This window comes from Schistocerca nitens, chromosome 2, assembly GCF_023898315.1.
Source record: "Schistocerca nitens isolate TAMUIC-IGC-003100 chromosome 2, iqSchNite1.1, whole genome shotgun sequence".
NCBI lineage: Eukaryota > Metazoa > Arthropoda > Insecta > Orthoptera > Acrididae > Schistocerca > Schistocerca nitens.
Window position 1 is genome coordinate 340,349,351 of NC_064615.1, and position 20,178 is coordinate 340,369,528.

At 39.3% G+C, this 20,178-nt stretch overlaps 1 protein-coding gene across 2 annotated transcripts in view; it reads right to left on the reverse strand.

The window, feature by feature from the left end:
• The window catches only part of LOC126236138 (Werner Syndrome-like exonuclease), a 58,484-nt gene extending 49,497 nt beyond the window's left edge, over positions 1 to 8,987 (reverse strand). For both annotated transcript variants that reach the window (XM_049945218.1, XM_049945219.1), the window contains exons 1-3: positions 8,801 to 8,987; positions 8,500 to 8,600; positions 3,341 to 3,473 (exon numbers count right to left, since the gene is read on the reverse strand). In XM_049945218.1, coding sequence (XP_049801175.1) covers positions 3,341 to 3,473; positions 8,500 to 8,600; positions 8,801 to 8,854 — 288 coding nt within the window. In that variant the 5' untranslated portion in view covers positions 8,855 to 8,987. The remainder of the gene's footprint in view (positions 1 to 3,340; positions 3,474 to 8,499; positions 8,601 to 8,800) is intronic.
• Positions 8,988 to 20,178: the final 11,191 nt, after the last annotated feature.

Here is a 20,178-nt window from a genome sequence, read left to right on the forward strand (position 1 = left end):
CTACAGTATGGCTATCTGTATTGTCGAGACATGCAAGCACCCCACCAGAGTGGGGCCCATGGTTCGCGGGGAGGAGTCCCACTTCAGAGCTACGAAAAGCGAGTCAACACATGCTCATCTCAAGAACCACGATGTCATACTATTAATTCTGATATATTCTGAATTTCAGAGGTTCCTCCAAGTCATGGGTTGGTAGTGCAGATCCTGTGGTGCTCACCTTACAAGTTCACACATCAGTGTGGGCTGCTCCCGGGTGGTTGGACAGAGGCTCTGTAATAATACACTTAAAAGCACTGAATAAAAAGAACTACAGTTAGTAGTAAAAATAATAAGGGAGAACAATAGATATAATGGACTGGAATTGAAATGTACTGATGCATGATGTGATGTAGCGAGCAGAGCTCTTACAAGTTACCCAAATATTACTAGTAAAATTGAATACACATTATGAGGTAAGCCTTTGTAATTACTGGAATTTTACAAAAGTATTTAATTTGATTGCAGCTGTGTGTAAGGCATATAAGTGAGGTTCTAGGGTGGAGATTAATATAGTAATGTGTTCTGAGAAACAAAAGTCAAGAGTAAATAAGCAAATGGATCCTAGAAACATGCACATAATAAATTTGATTTTTCAGAAATACCCAATAATTTAAGATTTTTGTACAAGAAAATAGAGAACATCACACTGAACTCTTTATCATGGAGGCAAAATTCTACAGAGATGTTATTTTCGTGCTTTATTTTGTAGTTGTTTAAATCACAACTTGTGTGAATGTGTGAAATGGTGGATAATTATAATCAGACCACTAGAACACCATACCCTGAAAACAATTTCATCAAACTCATTGCATATCCTTTGTCCTCAAACACCTTAATTTTCCCTTAAGCGGTATAAATGTTTTAGAACGCAAGTACTTTATGATTAAAAGAGACCACTCACTGGAAAGCACAAGTGTTGAGCCGTTGAAAGGCAAACACAAAAGAAGGAAAACTTGCTTGTTTTCAGATTGTCCTTTGATGAGCTACAGTACAAACACATGCACACGCGCACACTCATGCTCAGGAATATGAGCATATACCCTACATGGTGCTGGCTACATTGACAGGACAGTGTCAATGCTAAATCCTACACTCCTGGAAATTGAAATAAGAACACCGTGAATTCATTGTCCCAGGAAGGGGAAACTTTATTGACACATTCCTGGGGTCAGATACATCACATGATCACACTGACAGAACCACAGGCACATAGCCACAGGCAACAGAGCATGCACAATGTCGGCACTAGTACAGTGTATATCCACCTTTCGCAGCAATGCAGGCTGCTATTCTCCCATGGAGACGATCGTAGAGATGCTGGATGTAGTCCTGTGGAACGGCTTGCCATGCCATTTCCACCTGGCGCCTCAGTTGGACCAGCGTTCGTGCTGGACGTGCAGACCGCGTGAGACGACGCTTCATCCAGTCCCAAACATGCTCAATGGGGGACAGATCCGGAGATCTTGCTGGCCAGGGTAGTTGACTTACACCTTCTAGAGCACGTTGGGTGGCACGGGATACATGCGGACGTGCATTGTCCTGTTGGAACAGCAAGTTCCCTTGCCGGTCTAGGAATGGTAGAACGATGGATTCGATGACGGTTTGGATGTACCGTGCACTATTCAGTGTCCCCTCGACGATCACCAGTGGTGTACGGCCAGTGTAGGAGATCGCTCCCCACACCATGATGCCGGGTGTTGGCCCTGTGTGCCTCGGTCGTATGCAGTCCTGATTGTGGCGCTCACCTGCACGGCGCCAAACACGCATACGACCATCATTGGCACCAAGGCAGAAGCGACTCTCATCGCTGAAGACGACACGTCTCCATTCGTCCCTCCATTCACGCCTGTCGCGACACCACTGGAGGCGGGCTGCACGATGTTGGGGCGTGAGCGGAAGACGGCCTAACGGTGTGCGGGACCGTAGCCCAGCTTCATGGAGACGGTTGCGAATGGTCCTCGCCGATACCCCAGGAGCAACAGTGTCCCTAATTTGCTGGGAAGTGGCGGTGCGGTCCCCTACAGCACTGCGTAGGATCCTACGGTCTTGGCGTGCATCCGTGCGTCGCTGCGGTCCGGTCCCAGGTCGAGGGCACGTGCACCTTCCGCCGACCACTGGCGACAACATCGATGTACTGTGGAGACCTCACGCCCCACGTGTTGAGCAATTCGGCGGTACGTCCACCCGGCCTCCCGCATGCCCACTATACGCCCTCGCTCAAAGTCCGTCAACTGCACATACGGTTCACGTCCACGCTGTCGCGGCATGCTACCAGTGTTAAAGACTGCGATGGAGCTCCGTATGCCACGGCAAACTGGCTGACACTGACGGCGGCGGTGCACAAATGCTGCGCAGCTAGCGCCATTCGACGGCCAACACCGCGGTTCCTGGTGTGTCCGCTGTGCCGTGCGTGTGATCATTGCTTGTACAGCCCTCTCGCAGTGTCCGGAGCAAGTATGGTGGGTCTGACACACCGGTGTCAATGTGTTCTTTTTTCCATTTCCAGGAGTGTATTTTGTGGCAAGTGGGCTGACAGTGGGGGCGGGGGTATAGTGTGGGGTGGGGGTAGAGTGTGGGGTGGGGTGGGGTAGGTAGAGATGGAGAGGGAGGTAGAAGGTAAGGAGAGGGATTGGGAGTGGGTGGCTAATAGCTCAAAGTGAGGCCAGTTTGCCAGTTAGGAATGCGGGAGGGAGGGGTGGCAGCTATAGCTGTAACAGCCAGTGAGAAACACTACAAGCTGAGGGGGTGCCACCCTGTAGCACCAGTCTCTGCCATTACGACTGGGCCATATGGTCTTCAAGGAACACCCGTCCATCTGATCGCAGTCATAACACCTTCCAGCAACCAACCTCCACATTTAATCTCCGAATCCACTCATCCCTCCTCACACATTCATCCCATAAGAATTTTAATCTCAGGCAACTCGCAGTGCCCGCAACCTCCACCCAACAGTTCCCCTTTCCTCCACTGTCACTCCCTTCTGATTCATGACCCCACATAGCCTTCAGTGTGATTTGCTTCCTTTCTTAAAGCATGACAACAGATAGGAGACACCACATTACACAGACTTAAATGGCACAATGATTCCATTGTTTATTATAACTCTTGGCATTGAACATCTCTCACCATCCTACATCTGCATTGCAGCCACTCTAGAAATGCATCATCTTCTTTATATAATATAATACTGCTATAAATTTTTTCTACTGAACTCTCACTAAAGCTTTTGACAATTTTTTAAAGTAGCAACTGAGTTATTTAGCAAATCGTTCCAACAGTAACTATACAAGAAAATACTTACATGAAATAAGTGGCACACATTTTCATCATGACAAATCTGTATAAGTGATGTTTTCCCACTCCCTGTTTTGCTATTTACAGGCCACTCCATGTCAAACCCAACAACCATTTCATCTAGACTTGTCAGCATTTCTCTGAAATGCAGGTACAATATTAATGAAATATTGAAATATATGTGGAAAAATTGGGAATTAGACATCACTTATTAAAACTCTGTATCAGTGTCATATTCCATTACAAACTAGCTTTTTTCTTTTAGAGCGAACAACACAGAAAATAATCTTTTTAAACTGTCCATTACAAGTACTATAAGAGCAAAAGATTATGCGACTTGATACCTTACCTTTCAAATGTGACTGTTTTCAACAACAAAAAAAACACACAAAAACTTAGCTGCAATTGTACAACAGCTGTTTGTGGAAAATGGGTCATTCGAAGTTTATGGAACCACCCATCTGCTTTCACCAGAGGTGAAACTGTGTTGTTTTGTATAACATCATGTGGTGCAGTGTATCTGAAAGGGAACGTGTTTACAAAGGTTCTGTTGGAGTATGTGGTGGCCCTCTGTAGGGTGGAGTATTTATGTTTCTTGACTGATTGTGAGGGCAGCATTGGAAGATATTTACTTGCATGTCTGGATGACCAGACATTATTGACGAAAGATAGCTGACTGAAATTGCTTTGAGATAAACTCACTGAATGTGAATAATATGGCTTCAGCTGTGTTTGTATAGATTTACTACCTGTTGATGGCGTGAAAATTTTTGCCGGACCAGGACTCAAACTCAGATTTCCTGTTTATCGTGAGTGGTCACCTTAACCATTAGGATATCTGTGCACACCTCCTGGACTGACCCAAACTTTTGTGCGTCATATGTCTACACCCCTATTCCATAGTCTGCTACATCCATCACTAAATGCTCGCAGCTCTACTCTGTCCCCCACACCAGTCAGAATGAGACTATGAGGCATCAAGACCTATGTAATATCATCTTTTGTCCACACTGGTATTTCAATGTTTACTTGTACATCTGGATGAACAGACATTATTGATGATAGACAGCCATCCAATATTGTCCAAAACAAATTCACTGAATGTGAATAACTTGTCTTCAGCTATGTTACAGAGTTTTTGTTTAGATTAACTACTGATTGATGACATACGAAATAATTTCAGATGGCTATCTATTGCCAACAATATCTGTTCACGCAGACATGCAGGTAAATGTTATATGCCAAGGTGGAGAAAAGATGATGATGATGAAATCACAGATCTCAATTCCTTATAGTCTCATTCTCACTGGAGCAGGAATACAGAGCATAGCTGTGAGCATTCAGTGACGAATGTAGCAGACTATGGTATTGGGTTGTAGACAGTGTGACGTATGGAATTTTGCATCAGTCTGACAGATTGCACAGATAGCCTAACAGTTAAAGCGACCAATGAAGTTCACTAGCATGTCGCTGCATGCCACAATGGTGGCGACCAGTTGACTGCAGTTAAATCCTTATCATTATTCTGTTTAATTGCTGAGTACATGAAGTGCTATGTTTGTGGAGAAGGAATGAGATTGATCAAAGTTGCTCCATCTCGGACTGCGGACCAGTATATGCAGCACTGTTGGTGGGACAATGTATGGCATTGGTTTCTGGTTTGAGAAGTCTACACTGGCCATTTGAGAGATTGCATTGATGAAGTATTATTTTTGTTATCACTAGATTGCTAGATTTATATACCGCCTGACTTTGGTAAAGATATTTTTTCTATTGTGGTATGTACTGTGTGTGTTTATGTCCATAACAGAGTTTCTTGTATATCGAAATTGTGTTAATGCATTTTTTTCTTTTTAATTTTTAGGTTGTGTTGTTAGTTGTAATTATGCTGGATTGTGATAGGTAGATACTGTGCAGTTTGTTTTATCTACATTCGTGAGGTTAGGTTTTTGATGTTGGTTATGTGAGCAAATTGTGGTTTTGTGGTACTGTGGATTTTGTTTTAGCTACATTGGTCAAGTGATATTTTCAGTATCAGATTTTGGACTTAAGAGTGGGTTTGTGGAGTTAATTTGGGCTATATATGTCAAGGGAAATTTCCGACACCAGATTTTTTTTATCAGTTTTTATTTTTTATTGTGGTTTTGTGGATTGTCGAGGATTTCATTTGCTTAATTTTTGTGTTTGTATATCTTCATTACTAGGACTGCCGTATATTTAGTATACCCCCACCCAAAACCCCCTAATTCCCATGGTTGCCCTGTTAGTTTAACTAAATTTTTGAAATTACACATTTTTCATGTTATTTGTTTTTGTTCACGTGTGTAGTGAGTGACGCCATGGTCACCATATTGTATACACATGAAATGTGGGTTCACCATCTTGGTAATGTTATAGATCAAAGCTGATAGATGGTATCACAATCTTCAGTTTTGCCATGGAACACAAGTATCAGTGGCGACAGACAGTATAAAAGTAGTAGTAGGAATGTCCGATTGAATACTGAGTTGATAAATTATGGTATTCTTCAGGGATTGGCAATAAGATTGCTGCTCTTCATTTTGTTTGTATGATACACCTTCAACAGCAGTTAATCACTTCGTAATGTATGGATGTTATACTTCATCCGTATAAATATACATGTAACCAATGTATGAGAGTTACAAGTTTCAATAAATATGAGAGACAGATTTCACCTAAGATAATTTATTTGTAAATATCGATAACATGTCGTACATAACACAACCACACGATATCTGTCTTCAGCATGGAGTAACTACAATCAGGTTCAAATGACCATATGATGCTGACTGGCCTCCCTGCACTTGTCTGCCGACGTCATTATTTGTACGTGGTATGGAGGAGCACGGTGTTAGCAGACTCATCTCCTGGCAACTGAATGCTTTTCAGACCTTGACCCACTACTTCTCAATCACATGGGTCCTCTATTGGCCTCATGAGGATGGGTGCACTCCATTCCAGTGTTCCCAGTAAGAGAAATATGACTGGCAGTACCAGGAATTTAACCGGGTCCTCCATGTGGACAGACACACTGACCACTCAGCTACACAGACAGACACAATTGTAGCAGAGAACTATAATTTCCAGAGTGTTGCAGTTAGTAAGTACGCAATACTGGAGTATTGTATCAAAAATTTCCCCGAAATAAGCAGCAGCAAATGCTCAAGTAATACTGTCAATCTCCCCCTCCCCCTTACTTGAAATATATGTTGTGATAATAGTCTGATCTACAGCACGGTCAGAGATTAAGGTCCAGGTGGAAAGCAATAGTATGGTTATGAGACTAGGGCCTCCCATCGGGTAGACCATTCGCCGGGTGCAAGTCTTTCGATTTGACGCCACTTCGGCAACTTGCGCTTCGATGGGCATGAAATAATGATGATTAGGACAACATAAAACCCAGTCCCTGAGCGGAGAAAATCTCCAACCCAGCCGGGAATCGAACCCAGGTTGACACTCTGTCGCGCTGACCACTCAGCTACCGGGTGGCAGACAATAATATGGTCATTAATTGGTTAAGCCAACAACTGTGAGCACAAAATTTTGGTTGTAGTAACAAGATGATCTGTAGTGTAGCCAGAAGTGTAGGTTCATCATTCATGACATTTACTCACAATGTAATATGCACAACATAGAAACCCTGCTATATGACTGGTTCAATAATTTTTATTTTTGAACAGAATATGTTGTAGGCAACTGTCACTTGATATTTAATCGTTTTCTTATGGATACCTAAAATCACAAGTCAAATTACAAAGAGGGGGGGGGGCAGGGGTGGAAGGGGGGAGAAGCAGCATAACTCTTGCAATTAACGTATCACAGCCTAATCCACATACGGTACACACATTCGTCATACAGCATTACAGCATAGGAAAATTTAGTCCATGGCAAAAATATGTAGTCTACCATAAACTTGTCTCCAAGACAAATATAGAGAACTGAGTGCATTAACTTTGTGTTCATAATGTATTTGTGACAATTATCTTATGTCCTTGAAATATGCATGCACTTATTTATTAATAAGAGATAGTCCCTGTAAGAATATGGTCAACATGTGTCATCCTGGTCTTGAAATTAACCACATGGATATCGTTATCTGAAAAGGATCTCCTAAATACTGGAGCAAGTCTGTAAACAAACTACCACAGCAAACGGAAAACTTGGGAGTGAGGCACATTCAGAAACAAACTAAAAGATGACCTCATCATGTTCATATGGTGTAACATAATATTTATAGGGCAGAAGGAAATTTTCCAAGCAAAAACATCATCAGTATAGACAAATATATACATTGAACAAACAATTGGCAACTATTATCAGCACATCTTTTTTCTTTTGTTTCTAATACTTTGTTAGTACTATTACTTAGTTACTTTCATGTTCCATGGATCATTTTGCATGATAAATTGTCATTATGTGGAATGAGCCATTTTACATTCATATTAATTTGTACTCTAAACATCACCATCACCACTATATACTGTTTTTTTTCCTCAAATTAAAACAAGATATACAGACTGAGTTAGCAATTACTACCCACCACCTTTTACACATTACAAACACAGCAATTCTCCTATGGAATAGAAGGAGCTGTCAAGGAGAAACTTTTTCAATTTATTATCAAATTTTACCTTGCTGTCTGTTAGACATTTTATATCACTGGGTAAGTAGTCAAAAATTTTTGTTGCAGCGTTGTGCACCCCTTTCTGTGCTAAATACAACCTTAATGTTGAGTAATGAATGCCATTTCTTCTTCTGGTATTGTAATTGTGTGCTCATTGTTCCCTTCGAACTGTAGTGGATTATTTACAACAAATTTCATGAGGGAATAAATATATTGTGAAGCAGTATTCAGAATGCCAACTCCTTAAACAGATGTCTACAAGATACACAAGACATACATATAAGCTCCACACATAAAGTGGGGTTGATATAGTGGAATAGGTTATGTAGTGTGAATGAAGTGGCTGAAAGATGTAGCATACAATTTTTTAGCATAAAATTAAATAACTGTGGCGTATTTCTGTTTATAATTTACTAAATTACTTCTCCATAATTTTAGGTACATGATATTTTCTAAAATGTTCCAGTAAGATAAGTGCTACTACCAAACAATGTGAATTTCAAAGACAACAGAATAATTACATAAGACTTTCACAAGCCATCCCACAGTCACCTACGGTTGCACAGTAGTTTATCTCTCCTTTAAAACGAAGAAATTCTGCTTCCTGTATTTCACCATTCCCCTAGAAACAAAAACGAAACTGCCATTAATTGTTAATCACAGTTTTCCTATCAGCTAAATATGATGTTCTCATTCCACTCACATTTGAGCGAAATCGCTCTAAATTTTTTGTTGGCGGACAAATATCAAACAAGTAATTAGATGACACATATGATTCACCCAAGCAAATGCCTGTTAGTACTGTTTATAAGTTTTCTTTACCTTTTTACAAAGCCACACTGGCACAGTGCGAACCCTGTTTTGTTCATTCGACATTGTGGCCAGTTTATAAATGGATAAAATGGCAAATTCTGTTACTCTTGTTTACACATATTCCCTACGTAACTCATATTTTACGCGCGCAAAACTGTCAAATTACAAAACTAAAGTTGTCAGTATAGCCAACACACACTAATGTCACACAAACGTCTTGTGATAGTTTTTTTTTATCAGTTACTGTTTTCCCTAAAAAGAGAAATCCAGAGGAAATTGGTATGCGGCAAACGCGAAATCGATTTTCAGTACCAGGCCCAAAAAAGAATTTTCTTCAGCAGAAATGTGTCTCTACCTTGGTGATAAAATAAAATTTTGTGCAGTGATATTTTTTACAGAATTATCTTTATGGGCCAGTTGTACAATCTCGGGTTATATCCAAGGAAAGCCAACCGAGGAACAGGCTAACCATGGTTTAACTAGGAGCGGTACGACACCGTTTTATCCCCCTGTTAGCTATTCCGGGAATAGCGTTCCCGTCCAGTTAAGTTGGCAACAACTTAAGAGCACCCTGCATATTTTCGCGTACGTCATTTCACATTTACTGAGGTCGTCGTCTGCAGAAATAGCGTGTCAACTGTGAGCTATAAGCGTTTCAGATTGCAAAATTACTCGTTTGAGGATATTTTCAGGCACACAACCAATTAATTTCTCTGAGATATTTTAGAATAACAGATGTATTACAGTCACTAATTGTACGTCGTGTCTTATAAATCACAGAAGGCTTGGTGACATTAAAAATCATTGCATCCATGTTTACATGAATAATGATTCCATGATGATCAGAAAGAAGAGTGTCAATCACATTTGTATCGTATTTTGAAGAGTGAAAAGTTGTAACAATATTGTCTATACAAGTATTCAAGTTTACATTACCAGGTCTGGTGATTACGTTCTTCAGCATGATTTTCATCCCATGGCAATTTATTTCCAAGTTGTCAGAAGTACTGGAGTTGAAATTAATATTAAAACCAGCCATTAGAATTACAATAACTTTCATTAAAAACAATGTGTTTAATAAGATGTCCAACCTTTCAAAAAATTCTCTCTTATTTTCTAATACTGGGTTTCTGTAAATACAGGTAAAGGCTGTTCCATAAGTCACAATGTAACAGGCAGATATTTCCTCCTTGAGTATAGACTTCTTGTTGTTTAATCAGTGTATTCAGTCTGTAAATAGAAACAAATTGTTTACAGTTTCCACCCACTATATCATATTTCTTTCCTCATATGATCGGGTAATCTATGAACCAAGCTTTAAACAAGTGATTCTCCTCCATAGGATCTAAATGTGTGACTTAATACATTTCTTATTCTTTTTAATTATTTATTTATTTTGATCCAACATCAACTGATTACAAAAAAAGGTTTTTTTTTGTTCCAGTCTTCTGGATAAGTCAGAGCCTTACTTACTAGGGTTACATATTATTAGCTGGCACTTTTATCTACACAACTTTTCTAAATTTAGTTGAGAGAACAGAGTTACATGTATGGACTATACATAAACAAAATTGTTATTGCCATACTTAGATTAAGGAATCTACAGTTTGTAACACAGTATTCATATCTGACATTCAAATATTTACAGTTTGTGACACAATCTAAGATCTGAGATTACAAATATTTTTAGATAGATGGTCTTCCATCATACGAGTGTACTAAATCTAGAAACTCATCTATTGAATATACAGGATTGTTTAGGAGCCATAATTTTAATTTCATTTTTAGTTTTGTAATGGGCAATTTGGAGATATTAGGATGGAAGCAATTCAGTAGTTTTATGCCTGCATAGTGAGGACTTTTCTCATAAAGTGATGTTCTATTAGAGATGATGTGGGGTCTCTCTCTGCCTCTAGTGTTGTGATCGTGTATTTCTTTATTAAGTGTTTTGTTACTATTTACTGCTATAATGATTATCTTCAGCACTTACAGGTTATGAACAGTTAGTATTTTAAATTCTTTTAACAAATTTCTGCAGGACTCCCTGGCACATTTCCTTCCCATAATTCTAAGTGCCTTCTTTTGTAAGGTAAGTACACTTTTCGTATCACCTTTACTGCTGGATCCCCATACCTCTATCCCATAACTTAGATGGGATTCAAATAGTGCAAAATATATTTGCCTCAGAGTGGTGATGTTACAAAAAGGTGTCAGTTTTCTTAGGACATATATGGTAGTACATAGCTTTTTGCAAATATCATTCACATGATCAGACCAGTTTAACTCTGCATCTAGTGTCAGGCCAAGAAATTTGGTCGAGTATTGTTTTTTAATGTATTCGTCACCCATTAAGATTTTGTTTTCATGAGTTTTTTGCCTCCCAAGATCAAATTCAATATAGACAGATTTATTTGTGTTTAATTTTAGTTTGTTTTCATTAAAATACTGCAGAATTAAGCCTGCTGCAGTATTGGATTCCACTTCGAGCTGTGAATAGCTTTGATTGCTGCATATTAACGTGGTATCATCTGCATATAAGATAGCTGTTGCATGGTTTGTTATGGACTGAATATCATTTACATAGATAATAAATGGAAGTGGTCCTAATACTGACCTCTGTGGAATACCAAAATTTATGTCAGTGGTGTTTGATTTGCATGCTCCCTCTGTAGTGCTAATAGACACAAACTGCTTCCTATTTGTCAAGTAGGATCTCATCAGATTATGGGCTGTGCCTCGAATGCCATAGTTCCACAGTTTGTCCAGCAATATGGTCGTATCAACACAGTCGAATACTTTTTGTAAGTCTAGAAAGATGCCACATACATGTTCTTTATTATCTATTGCTTGAGTGACACCTTCAATTAAGTTGGATAGCTGTAATGGTGGATAACCCCTTGACAAACCCATACTGCCCCTTAGAAATCACTTTTTTGCATACCAGGAAGTTCCAGATTCTTATGTATAATACTTTCTCAAAGATTTTGGATATTACTGGAAGAACAGAAATGGGTCGAAAGTTTTCTACTAAATTCCTGTTTCCTTTTTTAAAAATAGGCACAACTCGGGCAATTTTCAACTCATCTGGAAATAGACCATCTTTCATATGAGAACTGTTAACTGTTGATAAAGGTGATGCAATTTTATGTATACATTTCTTAAGAGTGTCCAGACTAAGACCATCATATCCTGCTGCATGGGAATTCTTTAAGCTACACACTATTTTAATTATTTCTTCTTTACTTGTTGGCATCAAAAATATACTTCCTGCCACTGGTGTTCCTCTGAATTTGTATTTATGATTTTTAAGCTGATTGTTTATGCTGGAGCCAACAGAAGCAAAGTAATTGTTAAATAGATCTGCTATCTTATTCTGATCAGTTTCTATTGTGCCGTTTATCATCAAGTGATTTTCAGTTGTATGTTTCCCAGATTTACCAATTTCTCTATTTACTAGTGACCATGATGTTTTGGAGATATTATTTGAGTTCTGAATGACACTTTCAAAATGTTTCTGTTTTTCTGAAATTAGGAGGTCTACATAGTATTTCTGATACTTTTTGAATTCTTCTTTTAAGTGTTTATTGCTCAAGTCATTTAACATAGCATACTCATACCATCTTAGTTTTTCTCTAGCTTCAGTGACTGAACTTGATATCCAGTTTTGGGTTACAGCATGTGACTGAATTCTCTTTTTTTATTAATGGACAGGCTTGATTAAGAATGTAGAATAGTTCACTTGAGAATTTGCCATAACTATGAAGTGTAGTTAGAACACTGTTCCAATCCACATTCCTTAGCATATTATTCAACTGAGTTATATTTTGGTCTGTATTCATCCTAATATATCTATAGCAACTGTGTGTAGGAACCTTTTTTATGTGCACACTTAGTTCTACTGCATGGTGGTCTGACAAAGCACTTATAATAACAAAAGATGTAAGATCGTAAAGACGAATATCAGTGATTATGTTATCTATTGCAGACTGGCATGTTTCAGTCTCCCTGGTTGCAGTGTTTATCAGGTATCTTACATTATATTCAAGCAGAGTATTCTTGAATAGTCTAGTGTGTAACTTATCTGCTAATACATTTATGTTGAAATCTCCTATAATTACTAACTTGTTCAGGTGTGATATAAAAACATTCTCTATCATGCCACAAAACTTTGTTAAGAAAACTTCGAAGTTTCCACCTGGCGGTCTATATAAACATATAACATAAATTTCATCATTTGGTATCTTTATACATGCTGCACATAATTCAATTGTTCCTTCTAATGAATATTTACTTACATTTACAGAATTAAAATCAAATGTGCTCTTTATATACATTGATACACCCCCACCTCTGATAGTAGATCTGCAAAACTTATTAGCTAGTACCATGTTTAGAGGTTTAAAAAGTTCTAATTTGGCATCAGATAGCCAGTGTTCACTAATACCAAGCACATCAGGCATAGTTTCATTTACAAACACATCTAATTGTTCATATTTCTTGCTCAAGCCCTGTACATTCTGGTGGATTATTTTAAAGTTGTAAATACCTTGTTGTAGATTTCTCTGCTTTACCGACTTAAATAAGGCCAAATCTCTGTTTCTCTTGTGGGCTTTCTTTCTGGTTTCCACTAAAAAATCATTTAGATGGGATGGAGACACTGGCTTCCGTCTGAAGTTTTTTTAGTTGACAGTACTGGTTCTGCTAATGTTGGAGTTGATTCTGCTGCTATTGTGGATGGTTCTGCTATTGCTAATGATGGTTCTGTTGCCTTTGCTGTTGATTGTGTAACCGTTCTTGATGCTTTTACTACTTTTGGCGGAGTTGGTCCAGCTACCATTGATTCTGTTGCTGTTAGCAGAGGTGGCTCTGCTGTTGATGTAGCTGCTGTTGCGGCTTTTGTTGTTGTTGTTGTTGTTGTTGTTGTTGTTGCTGTGATTGTTTCTGATGCTTTTAGCATTTTTTGTGGAAATACTTCTGCAGGTGCTTGCTTTAAAACTGTTGGAGCTAATGGTAATCACATGCTGTCACTATGTTTGTTCAGTCTCTCTAACATTTCACTGACTTTTCCACACAAACGTTTCTTGCCCTTTTTGTTCAGATGCATCCCATGTTTTGTGAAGCAGTCTCTCTTAAGAAAATCTGTACAAAGATAGTTTGTATTTGGATACATTTTGCATATTTCCTGAAATTGTGAGTTGGCTTCCCTAATTTCAGCGTTTACACACGAAGTGGGGATAAGGTCATGTCTACAAGGAATGCCAGTGACAATCACGTTCTGCTATTTAGTACCGTCCAGAAATTTCCTTAAGTTGCGCACTCAGCATTCAGTAACTCATTCCTGTACACATTGGCACCTCCAATTAATAAAATATAACAATTTGTGCTTTTTTTGTTGTCTTTTATGACGTCCTTTATAATTTCCTGCATTGGAGCGCCTGGTTTTACGCAACTGTGGGCTTTTAAGTCATGATGATTATTGAGAATTTCCGCAAGACCGCGTCCGTGTCTATCAGAGCAAATATTTAGGCCTGCCTCATTTTCTGTGCTGTTGGCAGAGTACGATGTTTTTGGCGTAAATACTGATGTTTGCGGGTTCAGTAAGAAGCTGAATCATGTTTTCTAGTAATTTAATGTACTTTCTAGCTGCTTTTAAGTCTTTGAGTACTTCATTTTTCAGACTTAGTTCGAGTTCAGTGTTACACATCTCTGTGGCAGCTTCTCGGGGAGGATGCTAAGTTCACCGGACTTTGATACGATGTTACGTCATTATGACGTATACGCGCTACATTGAAAACGATAGAAACCGTATATCGACTATTCGACTTTTGTGAACTTTCGAGAGATTGTGACAGGGTAGCGCTGTGCTCTGCGCCATTCGTTTAAATGTGTTTTGCGTTCCTAGCGTTTAAATCGTGTATTGTACTGTGTTTGTGTCCTGTGCGTTGTTTTTCGTTTGCTCGTCTCTAATTATGTGTTCAGCATTCGAGAGACTAATGAGAGGAAAGCTTACCACCATGGAATGCTTTGACACTATCATACCACCATGGAATGCTTTGACACTGCATTCAATCATTTCATGCGTCAAATCAGTACTAGACACTAACCTTTGGTTAAGATTACATTGAGAAATCCACTTCCCCTCGTATTTCATCTCCGGTCGACGATTTTTCTTCAACAATGCCTCATATTTTTCTTTTTAAGTTCGAAATTCAATCATTCTACACATCAGTCATTACTGGACACTAAGGTACCTGTCTCTGCGGTCCGAGTGTAAAATTACTTGGAATTATGGTTGATAAAAGACTATCTTGGGGTGGACATATTATAACTTAGCTAACAAACTTGCACGAGTTCTCTTTCAGCTATATAAATTAGGAAAAAAAAGTCAGCAAGAGTATGCTGCTACAGTCTAATATGTACTGACAAGACCAATTCTATGAAACCATACTAAAATGTTGATAATAAATAAATATTATTTTCGGCGTAAGCATTCAATACAACAATCACACAATCTAATCTGGTCGGGACATAAGAAGACTTCACTTTTTTACGTGGTGTTTTCAAGGCCACGGTCAGGAATATTTCTATTAGTATCCAGCTCTTTTATTATACACGCTGCCGCACTGAGCTGTTTTCAGAATCGCACGTGTCAAAACAAACCACTAGCTGACGACAGTTTAGAATCTCGAACGTTCGTAAAAGTCGAAAGGTGTGTTAATCGACTAAAGCGTATATACGTCATAATGACGTCACATCATATCCAGTTTGGGTGAACTTAGCGGAGGATGCTAAGTTCACCCTACCTGGATATGATGTGACGTCATTATGGCGTATATACGCTTTAGTCGATTAACACACCTATCGACTTTTACGAACGTTCGAGATTCTAAACTGTCGCCAGCTAGTGGTTTGTTTTAACACATGCGATTCCGAAAACAGCTCAGTGTGACAGCGTATATGCATTTCGCCAAAATAAAAGAGCTGGATACTAATAGAAATATTCCTGACCGTGGCCTTGAAAACACCACGTAAAAAAGTGAAGTCTTCTTATGTCCCGACCAGATTAGATTGTGTGATTGTTGTATTGAATGCTTACGCCGAAAATAATATTTATTTATTATCAACATTTTAGTATGGTTTCATACAATTGGTCTTGTCAGTACATATTAGATTGTAGCAGCATACTCTTGCTGACTTTTTTTTCTTAATTTATATAGCTGAAAGAGAACTCGTGCAAGGTTGTTAGCTAAGTTATAATATGTCCACCCCAAGATAGTCTTTTATCAACCATAATTCCAAGTAATTTTACACTCGGACCGCAGAGACAGGTACCTTAGTGTCCAGTAATGACTGATGTGTAGAATGATTGAATTTCGAACTTAAAAAGAAAAATATGAGGGTCTACTGCAGCAGGGGATACAACCCGTCGGCTTTGAACAATGACGTCACAAGTCGCCAGAGACCATGTATTACAAAGATGAAAGATCTGAGGAGAATGTTGAGAAACAAAGGAATGCGAGAGAGATAAAAATTGATCTTGTCAAAAGCCGAGAAGCGATTCTTCTTAGTGTTGTAGCTCCCTTCAGCAGCTGATAAGTGTTTTTTGGCTTTTAAAAAAAAATCTCACGAGATAGAATAAACTGATCCTACTTTATTAATCAATCAATAAAAAAACTAAACTAAAACATAACAGCAATAGTTTTTTATTGATTGCTACATAAAGTAGGATCAGTTTATTCTATCTCGTGAGATTTTTTTTTTTTTAAGCCAAAAAACACTTATCAGCTACTGAAGCATGTGTATATTGTAATGGGTGCGGGAGTTCCGTCTCCTGGGGAGATGGGTGGGTGTTATGCATGGCTAATCTATTCTATTTGCAGTTTACCATTTTCGCTTTTGCTGTTATGTTTCAGTTTCGTTTTTTTATTGATTGCTTAATAAAGTAGGATCAGTTTATTCTATCTCGTGAGATTTTTTTTTAAAAAAGCCAAAAAACACTTATCAGCTACTGTGCCTTGGACGCTAATAGTATCCCATTCGTTACTTGAGCTATATAGCTATACGCAACATTTTTATCTTGCTCGCGAATTGACATATATAGTGTCATTACCTCAATATCATTACGAAAAATATTAAGTACCGGCCGAATAAAAAACAAACAATGAAGTTAATTAAATCACACGTTTAATGATGTACCGAATATCAAGCGATCGCTTTTAGATTAACATTCAATTATTTTAATGATAGTGCTTATTAGATCACAGAACTGCTTTATTATCTATGCCTCGAAGTGAAGACATTAAGATCTATGACTAAGGAATGACGTCATTGTTCAAAGCCGACGGGTTGTATCCCCTGCTGCTCTAGACCCGAAAAATCGTCAACCGGAGATGAAATACGAGGAGAAGTAGATTTCTCAATGTAATCTTAACCAAAGGTTAGTGTCTAGTTCTGATTGGCGTATGAAATGATTGAATGCAGTGTCAAAGCATTTCATGGTGGTATGATAGTGTCAAAGCATTCCATGGTGGTAAGCTTTCCTCTCATTAGTCTCTCGAATGCTGAACACATAATTAGAGACGAGCAAACGAAAAACAACGCACAGGACACAAACACAGTACAATACACGATTTAAACGCAAGGAACGCAAAACACATTTAAACGAATGGCGCAGAGCACATCGCTACCCTGTCACAATCTCTCGAAAGTTCACAAAAGTCGAATAGTCGATATACGGTTTCCATCGTTTTCAATGTAGCGCGTATACGTCATAATGACGTCACATCGTATCCAAGTCCGGTGAACTTAGCATCCTCCGAACTTAGCATCCTCCGCTTCTCGGCCGTTACACGGATGATTACAGTCCACGAAAATACATTATTGCGATTTACTTTCCCGAGGCAGCTTGAATGATACCATATATCTTTTACTGGACACGTTCTAACACCGGTTTTCACTTTTTCACCACATGAGCAACACTTCACTGACGATAAAAACTCGTAGTTTACGGAGCAATTTTCTACAACTTGTATACTTGCCGCCATCTTGAATCAACGCTTCTTACAGCTGTCTCAGCTACTACCATAGTACCTAGGATGTGGTAATTCAAGTATTAACTTTTCTTTTCTGTCTGACGACCAGTTCTCGTTTTTAAACTTATATTGGGTGTCAACCCAAGAGGAGAATTCGTCTGAACGAGTAGTTCCCCATGCAGCAGCATGCCTTTCCAAATGGCTGAGGACAAAATCAGCTTTCTTTGAGTTATCCCAACACTTACGTAGTGTTTCAAAGAATACCCTAAAGGAGTAAGTAGGATGAACAGCTCTCTCTGGTTTAAATTTATGAACTAGTTTGGATAAATTCTTTCTAGAGGTAATTCTTCTAATAATTCTCAAAATTATCAGTAAATCTCCTATTAACTTCTTGTGTTTTTGCCATTTAATCCCACAATCTTTAGTCATCCCCTCTTCTATCTGCATCATCTGAAGAGCGAAGTAAACTGACTGATTTTTCGATATTCCCCTCAACATTTTGTTCAATTAAATCACTAACACATTCCTTCAAAGATAGAAGGGTAGAGCCTGATACTGCAGTTCCATTGAAACCTTTGTTCTGCTCTAAAATACACTACAAGTCGTTAAAATTGCTACACCACGAAGATGACGTGCTACAGACGCGAAATTTAACCGACAGGAAGTAGTTGCTGTGATATGCAAATGATTAGCTTTTCAGAGCATTCATGCAAGGTTGGCGCCGGTGGCGACACCTACAACCGACTTCTCATACACAAACAGCAGTTGACCGGCGTTGCCTGGTGAAACGTTGTTGTGATGCCTCGTGTAAGGTGGAGAAATGCGTACCATCACGTTTCCGACTGTGATAAAGATCGGATTGTAGCCTTTCGCGATTGCGGTTTATCGTATCGTGACATTGCTGCTCGCGTTGGTCGAGATCCAGTGACTGTTAGCAGAATTTGGAATCGGTGGTTTCAGGAGGGTAATACCGAACGCCGTGCTGGATCCCAACGGTCTCGTATCACTAGCAGTCGAGATGACAGGCATCTTATCCGCATGTCTGTAACGGATCGTGCAGCCACGTCTCGATCCCTGAGTCAACAGATGGGGACGTTTGCAAGACAACAACCATCTGCACGAACAGTTCGACGACGTTTGCAGCAGCATGGACTATCAGCTCTGAGACCATGGCTGCGGGTACCCTTGTTGCTGCATCACAGACAGGAGCGCCTGCGATGGTGTACTCAACGTCGAACCTGGGTGCACGAATGGCAGAACGTCATTTTTTCGGATGAATCCAGGTTCTGTTTACAGCATCATGATGGTCGCATCCGTGTCTGGCGACATCGCGGTGAACGCACATTGGAAGCGTGTTTTTGTCATCGCCATACTGGCGTATCACCTGGAGTGATGGTATGGGGTGCCATTGGTTACACGTCTCGGTCACTTCTTGTTCCCATTGACGGCACTTTGAACAGTAGACGTTACATTTCAGATGTGTTACGACCCGTGGCTTTACCCTGCGAAACCCTACATTTCAGCAGGATAATGCACGACCGCATGTTGCAGGTCCTGTACGGGCCTTTCTGGATACAGAAAATGTTCGACTGCTGCCCTAGCCAGCACATTCTCCAGATCTCTCACCAATTGAAAACGTCTGGTCAATGGTGGCCAAGCAGCTGGCTCGTCACAATACGCCAGTCACTACTCTTGATGAACTGTGGTATCGTGTTGAAGCTGCATGGTCAGCTGTAACTGTACACGGCATCCAAGCACTGTTTGACTGAATGCCCAGGCGTATCAAGGCCGTTATTACGGCCAGAGGTGGTTGTTCTGGGTACTGATTTCTCAAGCTCTATGCACCCAAATTGCGTGAAAATGTAATCACATGTCAGTTCAAGTAAAATATATTTGTCCAATGAATACTCGTTTATCATCTGCATTTCTTTTTGGTGTAGCAACTTTAATGGCCAGAAGTGTATTTAACAGGACACTTCTGTCTGAGATTCGCCTGTGCATTCCCGCAAACTACTGTTCAATGAAGTCTATAATCTGTTTCAAACTTATTCTTAACTTCATTTCTCACTAACGCACGTTGTTTAATTACTTCAGAATACAGTTCCTTTACTAAGTAGATATTGCAGCTTGTAACAGAGCTATTCTATTGTTTATAATTTTTCTTTAAGCGAGTCCGCAACGTGTTCTTCGTGTATCTGGATCTGCTTATCTGTTTAATCTTTTAAACCATGACTAGTGAATTCTAGCCCGTTATTAAAATCAGCAGTTGATTATTCCTCTCTATATGGCTGGAGCCTTTTCAAATGTAATACATGGAGTCTCAATGTTGACATTTAATTCAATAGTTGAATTCTT